Raw genomic sequence first — 9,137 nt, forward strand, 5'->3', positions numbered from 1 at the left:
GAGGAAATAGGAGCATTTGAGTGAGATAGAAGTGGGTGGCACAACTGTTAGTGCTGGTGCTGATGGGGAAAGGTAATGAGATCTACGAAACAAGTGAGTATGCAGTACAGAAGCCATGCAGAGTTAGGAGAGTGGGGCCTTAGATGGGAGAGAGCAAGAGAGAGAAAAAGTTGAATGCAATAATGACTATGATACAGCATGAAACTTGGTATGAGGTGATTGTAGTAGTAGACATTGAGTAAGTGAGGTAGCAGAAAGAAAATCATAGCACTTACTCTGACCAAGCAGAGGAAACCTTCTTCCTTCACTGCTGAGATCACATGACCTGGATGGCAACCTTGGACCAGGCTGGCATAGTGTGGTCACATGGCCTCCTCTGCCAGTTCAGTGGGAAGAGGATAGCCCTTCTCTTCACTGCCCTGTCCAATCCAGTTGCCTGTTCACAAAGCAGGGAGTCAGTTTCTCCTATCTCTTATGTCTGGAGCAAATGTCACAAACTGTTTAGGGCAGCTCCAGCCTGACTGTGCTTCTCCAGCAGCCTTTCAAAAATGGCAAGGGTACCAGAGACGGCAATCTATTTCAGGAATTCCAAACAGGGGTCAGTGGTATAATTCAGCTAGCATCACATGTGAGGAGGTTGAGGTAGGGAGGGGCAATGAGTTTGGGACAATGGTATCATAAAACTCACGAGGCCTCGCTGAGAAAATCCCTCCATGAAACTCAACGAAATTGACACCTAGCTAAAAACAACACAAGTTTCAGTTCTGTGTTTGAAATGTTCATCTCTCTCCCCTAACTAGATCAACAGGGAAAACACCAAGACAAGTTTTGACCTTACTGCTCTTCCCATTCATTCCCTTAGCCCCCCCCCCCCCCCCCCCGTCTCCCTCCTTAAAGGTCTCTCCCATGCTAACTCCCCCTTCCCCTTGAAAGAATTCTATCACCCATTTTCACCATCCATACCCACAACTCATTTGAACATTTTCCAGTCGTGTTTTGTCCCTTTTTTCCATTCTTTAAACTGTCCTAACTGTACTAATCGTTTACCAATTATTTATATTTGTTTATTATAATTCTAAGATGTGCTGTAGTGTCTGATGATACCGTGCATCTTTGAAATTTGTAGAACAGCCGAAACTGAAGATGGCCGTTTTCTATCTAAGTTGCTTTAAAATAAGTTTGCAGTTTAAATTGTCACATCATGTGGGAAGATACTTGTTGACAATTGTGGTTAGAACCGTGCTCATTGTATTGACATTCTTCGAAATCCGCATTTTCAAGTGTCAATCTCTACCATTTTTGTTTATTCATTGTATTTATTGGCTAAATGTGAACAAAAAAGTCCTTGCCTGGGAAGGAAAAATGTTATATATACCGAAAACAAAAATCTGTAATTATTTCAGGACGTACTTGAACAAAGTAAACTGTGATAAACAAGAGGATAAATGATATTGCCGTCTATATATGAGTCAGTAGAATGGTCGCATTGTGTATTGATTGGAAGGTTTGACTGTTCCTAATTGAGCCTCTGTGAATATCTTACTCAGATAACCACACGTGCTCCTAAAAGTATCAGAATACGAACAATCGGATCAATCAGGCCGAGACGAAGAGGGCTATCTTTTGTCTTTCTTTATATTTAATCATTAAAGGGACTTGGGAAAGCCGTGGGTTAAATCTATTTATGACGTTTGCCACACACTGTCAATTTTGTAAAAGCTTTGGTACTTTTTTACACTCCGGGGTAATGGCTGATTTTTGACACTCAAGTCACATCAAAGAAGTGATTATGCAAAACCTTTTGGGGAATTATTTGGCTCATAATAAACCTCCTGCCAAGCTGCAAAACAATGCATCAGCCTATCTGGCAGTCCTAGCCCAAGGCTGGAAACTTTACGTTTTATTTCCGTAACCTAATTTTCCTAATTTTTTTTTCACACTTTTTACCTTATTGCTCAGTTTTTACCCACTTTCTTTCACGGTTCGTTACTGCAATGGTTTTCAACAAAATAGGCTAGGAGACCTTTAGACCTACTGTGAAATAATAAGATTGCAACCTGCTCCTTCTCCAAAATACATACTTTATTGTTTTTGTTCTGTTGGAATATATGCTGTTCGTGTGTATTTGCTTGGGTGCCATTATTTCTGTATATGTATGTATGCAAACCTTGAAGTCCACTGGCGATTGATGTGGATTTTGCACTAATGAGTTCACTTTGGGATGAATTAACAGCTTGTACAAACTATATATTTCTCTAATATTGTTGATAAGTATTCCTTACTGTCATAGGAATCTGTCCAGAGACTGATCATGTCAATTATTTTAGGAAATAAGGCGGAATGCAATTAAATAAGAATATGTTGGCATTCTCAATGTGATGATTAAACGAATGTTTGTAACAAGCAAAAGTGAAGATGTTAAAGATAATGAATATGCACATTAAGTTATTACACGTGGGGCTGACAGTATTTATTTACATTGGCATCCATTTAGCCTCCTAGCGTAATTACCTCATTACGGAGAAGGGTCGTATTAGATCTAATAAATCTAAGGTGAAGACTGCATTCAGTAAAGATTTTTGAAGTGAAGTGACATCGCCCTGCCACTGAGTAATTGTCACCATTTATTTTCTTAGCCTGGTAGCCTGGATAAGTAGAGTATTAGATAATAGGATGTTTTATTGTCAAAAAGGGGACTTGTTTAGAAATGGTAAACTAAGCCTGATATCTTAATATTTTGGCGCTTCGTAACTTTTACCTCAGCCTCATGAAGTTCCCGCGTTACAGGATTAAACATTTCGCCCCAAATGTTTATTGCAATCGAACGGTGTTGGGATATTAGAAAACCATATGACGGTTTACTGTTAAATTTTGATTCTATCGTTCGAGTTAATCCGCCATTCAATTTAAGGGCCATTTCTATAACTTGACATTAAAATCAAGCTTGTAATGTGGTAATGCCATCTGTTCGATATTCTTGTTTTGTCTTTTATATTTCAGCTGAATTTCACCGTCGTCTCCCTCCTTAATTCGAGTTCAATAATGGCTCACTCTAATTCTCGGAACAGTTTAAACGGCTTTCCACAGATGCAGATGCGACTTGCTTTGAACTCCCGAGGTTTCGGCGCACATAATACGCTGAACTCTCGTGATCTGTTGCTGTCGCGTTCATCCACTCTGCAGAGGAAGATTGATACCAGATAATAATGAGACGTTTCCCTCTTGGGAATCCGCAGACACGTGCAAACGCAGGGCGATCATCCATAATCTAGTGACCAGCCCTATAGATCAGAGCCAAAGAGGAAAGGGTTTACATCCAAACAGAACGTGACAATTAACAAGGAAGAGCTAGAGTTGTATATGATCCATATTAAACTGCACGCTGCAAATTGCAACCCATGCATGTCTAGAAGAAAAATATTGGCATAAAAGTGGTTTATATTTTGTGTTCGTTTATTCCCCCCCCCCCAACTTCAAAGACAGGTCGTGCCAACAAACAATCCCCTTTAAAATTTGTATTGCATTATTGTTGAGCTTGCTCTTGTTTATGTGTGGTGACTGCTAGCTTTCTTGTATCGAATCAAAGTTTTTAAAGTGTGAACATGCGAGATTCGATTTTACAAACGTCGTATGCATTCAAAAAGATTCCGCAGGTAATTTGCAAGAAGTTGGTATCGTGCTTCGGAGTTGAAATTTCAATTGTGTGAGAGCCCGTGCGCAGTTCATGCATTAAACGAACTTTTTCATAGCTCCTCTCGGTAACTTTAAAGACGAATCCACATGATTTTCTTTCACGTAATTTTTAAAGCATTTAGCAACAGTGGTTTTTACTTTTAGTCCAACATATCCCCCACTTTGGCGTGATCTGTTAACAAAAGAACAGATGACAAGAGGCTGTAGTTTTATATTGTATTCTGTTTGTTGTCATTGTCATGCTGCCGTTTTCCACGTCTCATATTTTGGTGAATAGGTTCGGTAAATGAAATGTATGTTCTGATGTTTTATAACCTAATAGCAACTAGCTTGTGTCACTTGAATGTACAGCTGCTCTTTTTCACACTGATCAATGAACCACGCACTTGCCAGCTTATTTATATGAAAGTTAAACTTTTTTTATTATTGAAAAGACGAATTGAAAACGCTTTCCATTTGATTTGCAGGCGAATACATAGCAACAATAAACTTCTGAAATATACAAAATATACATTTTGTGCATGAAATCTTCCTTTTATAATAAATAAAAGTGAACACATGTGTAGATGATCGCGTTAATGCTCCGTGTCGGTTCGTTTTATTCTGCTGATTTTTTTCGGTCGTGGAAAAAAAGGCAATTCTTCATCCCCGGAGGTCGAGATAAATAATGCATGAAGCCTTCCTCCTTGTGTTTTCCTTCTCTCTCACTCTCTCTGTCTTTGATAAAGCACTCAACCTAAATTTACACGGTCGTTTTCATTCATTTAAAAAGTCTACAAATTATGCAATGACTTCTAACCTCGCTCCGTACCACAACATCTTTTTCCGTAAATCATATTAGACAGCTGGTAAAATCGGCCTTATTCTTGAAACGATAAAAGGAGACTAAAGGGGGAGGAAGGGAGAAGAAATCAGAGAACAAAAGGCATTGTGGAGAACCTGGGAAAATGGGCAAAGTGCACTGAGCAAAGTTTGGTTTGACAGTTCAAATTCCCACAGCCTTCAACAGAGCTTCTCTCTGGGAAGACAGGCAGATGCCAAGTCTACAACATTGAACATTAACAGTTCGTGTGAATCAGTCTGAAAAATACATTTGTTTGAAAAATACATTACAAATCTCAATCCTATATATCTAGTAAGAAATGTAAACAGTATAGGTCCAACTTTTTCCCCAGATAGTTTCAATATAAAGAGAATTCATAATCGTTTACAAAAGAGACGCGATATTGAGCTGCAGCGAAGGGTTCAAATAAATTCTTGGAAAGGAGAAGAGTTTTGCAAAAAGTCAGACTGCTGTTTAGGTGGTGCGTAGATGCTCTCGGTTTGCCCGAAGTACATTTCTTCCGATGGTGCAGGGCTGCCCGGGGATAAAGTGCAGGTGTAGGAGGATGAGGAAGGGGAGCTGAAGCTGTTCCAGGAGCTGCCTGAAGCGCCGGGGCTGGGGCTGGGGCTGCTCAGCCCCGAGTCTAAGTATTGCTGTTCGGCTCCATCGTAGCAGGAGTCTCCGGGGCCACCGAGAGGATCAGCCAGTCGCAGAGCCTCGGTGAGTGCCCAGATGTAATTGTGGGCGAAGCGGAGAGTCTCGATTTTGGTCAGCTTGGCATCCTCTGGGAAGGCAGGCAGCACCTCCCGCAGGGCGTCCAGGGCGCCATTCAGGTTGTGCATCCTGTTCCTCTCCCGGTTATTGGCCTTGATGCGCCGGCTTTTCTTGATCTTCTGCACCACCTTCGGGCTCCTGGGTTTGCCCCGGCCCCTGGGGCGTCGCTTGCACTCACTCCTGGCGGACGAAAGCTCCAGGAGACTCTCCTCATCCATCTCCTCCTCCGAAGGGATGGACAGATCGCCCCGGCTGAGTGTGGAGGTTGCAGCTGGGCACTGGAAGTACTTGTCGCTGCCCTGCTCTTTGTAAGGACACCGATCGGACTGGGGAGCCATCCTGTGCAAAAAACAAAACGAGAAAAAAAACGCAAGAGAATTAAAGAGGAGGATGGCGGGTGTAAATCTACTCCATAAGTTATAAACTGGACAAATTGCAAATAATGCCAGCAGAACTTACTTTCAGAATAATGGATCAAAAGTGCTAATTCTCTGTTTCTAATGCTTTCCCAAGTAATTGTTTCCCCTTTCTCAAATGCTCCTGTGGAAACACTTGTCCTTTCTCTCTCTATTGGACTTGCCTAAGGGCGTTTACTTCATATAATATAGAGATGAAGTTGCGAGAAGTATGAATGTTGTGCACCAGCTGACTGGCACGCGACCTGGTGCGGCAATCAGCTCTCCTCGAGCGAGCTCGTGGTTAAGCGGCGGTGTGTTTGGCACACGCCTGTCTCCCCGTGCTTTATATAGGCTCGGGAGACAATCAGCTCGGAGTGGGGAGGGGGAGGGGCGGCAGCGGGCCCGCAAAGTGGAGGGGGTGGGAGAGGGGATTGCCACTCGCCGCGCGAGCCCCCATTCTCAGCCGTCGGAGGATTCCCTCCCTCCCCTTCTCTGAGTCTCTCCATTGTTTCTGGGCTCGAGCTCCGAACCCGGCGGCGGCCGGAACGTGCCGCTCATTAATGCGCGAGGTCCTCGCAGCCAATCAGAATGCGCCAGCCGTCGACAGCCACGCGCACGGGAGCCGGCCTCCATTCACCAGGGAGAGAGAGAGTCATTAGAACGATGGGGAGGGGAGCATAGGGACTGGTGCAGAGAGAGTGCGCAGGCAGAGAGAGATTGTGAAGTTTCAGCAAAGGGTGTGTTGCGCACATAAAGTGAGACTGAGCATAAAACCAGCAACCGAGCGCTAGCCAGAGAGAGATGGGAACAAATGCAGCCATACAGAACTGGGTTCACAGAGGTAGAATTGGGGCAGGCTTTGGGAGAAGCAGATGAGCAGAGAAATGCAAGAAGTAAGAGAAAGTCATTTACAAAAAGTGAGAATAGTCGTGTAGAGATAGGACTGAAGTTGGATGAGAAGCAAAGTCTGCCTGGAGAAGGTGACATTCAGAAAACAAAAATATCGTTACAGTCGAGAAAACAAATGTTAATTCAGAAAAATTATAGAAAAGTAAAGATGTTACAGATAGACAAATATAGAATTCTAGACAGAGAATAAATGAAGAGAAGGAAAACCGGCGTGCGCAGAAATTAATTTAATTCGAAACAATTGAGATGAACATGGTGTGATAATTAGGAACTAACGAGAACACGGATACAAAGAGATGCAAAAATAAAATCACGATAATAAAGTCTCAGATCTGTAATTACAATAGAAAATATAAAGAAACAATTTAACAGCAGCGACAGCGAAATTGTTATATAATGCGGAGATTGATAAGAGGAGAAAGTGATTATAGAAAAAGTCGAAGAATGCATGGAAGCTAAGAGAAAATAGAAATTTGTACATTAAAAAATCGACTGGTACAGAGGGAGATGTACATGTATATTCAACGTAGATGTAAAGCCACAGTGTTACAGAGATAGCATAGATAGAGGATAGAAAGACTGAAAGCGAGAAAGAAATATACAAAACATTTCACACCCTCTGGACGTCCAACTAAGGACGTTAAAGTTAACTGAAGTATTTTCGAAGTGGAGTCACTGTTTTAATTTAGGAAACACAGCAGCCAATTTGTGCTCAGCAAGCCCATTGAAATAACGATCACCAGGCCATCTGTTTTTAGTTGACAGTTGATAATATTGGGATAATATTGGCCTGCTTTTCATCGAATATGATGGTTGGAATTTTTGTGTCCAGCTGACAGGGCAGAGGAAGTTTTCGTTTACGACCTCATTCAAAATATAGCACTGTCGGCAGCGCAGTACTCTCAGTATTGGACTGGAATATCAGTCTGGATAATGTAGAATGGGACACCAACTTCCTAACTCATAGTCGAATGTAACTAAAAAGCACGTGGATAAATAATGTAAAAGTTAGTGGAGAATGAAAATTGAATATGTAGAAAGTAAGAAAACACAATGGGAGGGAAATGGGGAAGAAATCGAGAAAAAAGATAACATTAACTGGACAATGTGAGGGTGTAGAGTAAGGAGCTAGACAGTGAAAAGTGATAAATGTAGATAAGTCGAAACAGTGAAAAGCTGCGATAAGTATAAATAGACCAGAGGCAGAGAGGAAAACGTGCACAATTTGGTATTGTGAAGGTAGAGACAAACGAAAATAAGTAGAGGAGGAACAGAAAAATGAATATCAAGTTGCGTTATTTATAGGGATCTACCACTGGTACGTATTTGAGTTCTCGAGAGCGGGAGCGATACTATCTCTCTTTTACATTGAAGGTTTTGCATTCTGAAAGCTGCTGACGGCTTAGGGGACCAACTCAGAACGGGAACATTGACGTGATGCAGCTGGCCCGTGTCTTACTGTGAATGTTGAAGAAGGTCGTGATCTGAATAGACGACAACTAAGCAGCGATTTAATAACTGGATTGGGAGTTGATTTGCTAGTGTACTGCACTTTCTAGGGGCGGGACATCTCCAGCAGAAACAATTTAGAGGCACAGGAACGCTTCCTGGTTTGCGTCAAACTGAAAAATTGGCTACAGCCCTCATGAAGCAAAACATGAAACCATCCATTCCCCAATGTAGTAATGCAAGCATGTTATTTTCATTTGATTCCAGGGTTTTAAAAAAACATACTCATGCGTTAACACAATGTTGCACACAAAGAGGTGAAGAAAAAATAGGGGTAAGTTAGAACTGATCGAGAGGAAAAAAGGGTGCTCAGAGGAATGGGCAATAAAAAATCAAGAGTTTGCAGTAAAATTGAAATACATTGTTTCAGTAAGAGATTACAAAAAAAATTAAGAACATAAGAAATGGTCTACAGGCACCTTTATGCTCAAGGGAATTGGTAAGATTTCAAAGGTAAATAATACCTGGGAAAAATGATCGAAAGAAAAAATAACTTTCGGTGAAGCAAATGAGCAGGCAGCAAGTGAGCAGGTTTTAGGCAAGGTTAAAAATCACATAACCCCAGGTTATAGGAAGCCAAATTACAGGTTTATTTGGAAGCACTAGGTTTTGGAGTGCTGCTCCTTCATCAGGTGGTTGTGGAGTATAAGATCGTAGGACACACAATTTATAGCAAAAGTATACAATGCGATGTAACTGAAATTATATGTTGAAAAAGACCTGGATTGTTTAAGTCTCTCATCTTTTAGAATGGGCATGTTGGTTTCAGTTCTTTCATACGTAGATTCCAGAACGTTCTTAAAGTTACATCCTCGTGTGAACTTTAACATTAGGTGTCATGCCAGATAATGTATTGGAGGTGTGAGGTGCCCTGTGTGAGGCTGTCAGTGCCCCAATGTTCAGACTGATTCTAATCTAAAAAAGGGATCTACAGATTCTTACATGGATTCATGCAGTTTTTGAGTTCTGGAGTTCTGGTCTGAAATAAACAGATACTGTACTATACAGTAGAGGAAAAGCTGGGTCATTAC

At 41.6% G+C, this 9,137-nt stretch overlaps 1 protein-coding gene across 1 annotated transcript; it reads right to left on the reverse strand.

Annotated features, from left to right (window-relative positions):
• Positions 1–4,938: 4,938 nt before the first annotated feature.
• On the reverse strand, positions 4,939–5,628 carry LOC122555848 (neurogenin-1-like). The gene has a single exon (XM_043702055.2). It carries the CDS (start codon positions 5,626–5,628, stop codon positions 4,939–4,941), a length of 690 nt encoding a protein of 229 aa, XP_043557990.2.
• Positions 5,629–9,137: the final 3,509 nt, after the last annotated feature.

This window comes from Chiloscyllium plagiosum, unplaced genomic scaffold (genome assembly GCF_037043375.1).
Source record: "Chiloscyllium plagiosum isolate Xiang-an unplaced genomic scaffold, Cpla_swu_hap1 HiC_scaffold_1, whole genome shotgun sequence".
Classification (NCBI taxonomy): domain Eukaryota; kingdom Metazoa; phylum Chordata; class Chondrichthyes; order Orectolobiformes; family Hemiscylliidae; genus Chiloscyllium; species Chiloscyllium plagiosum.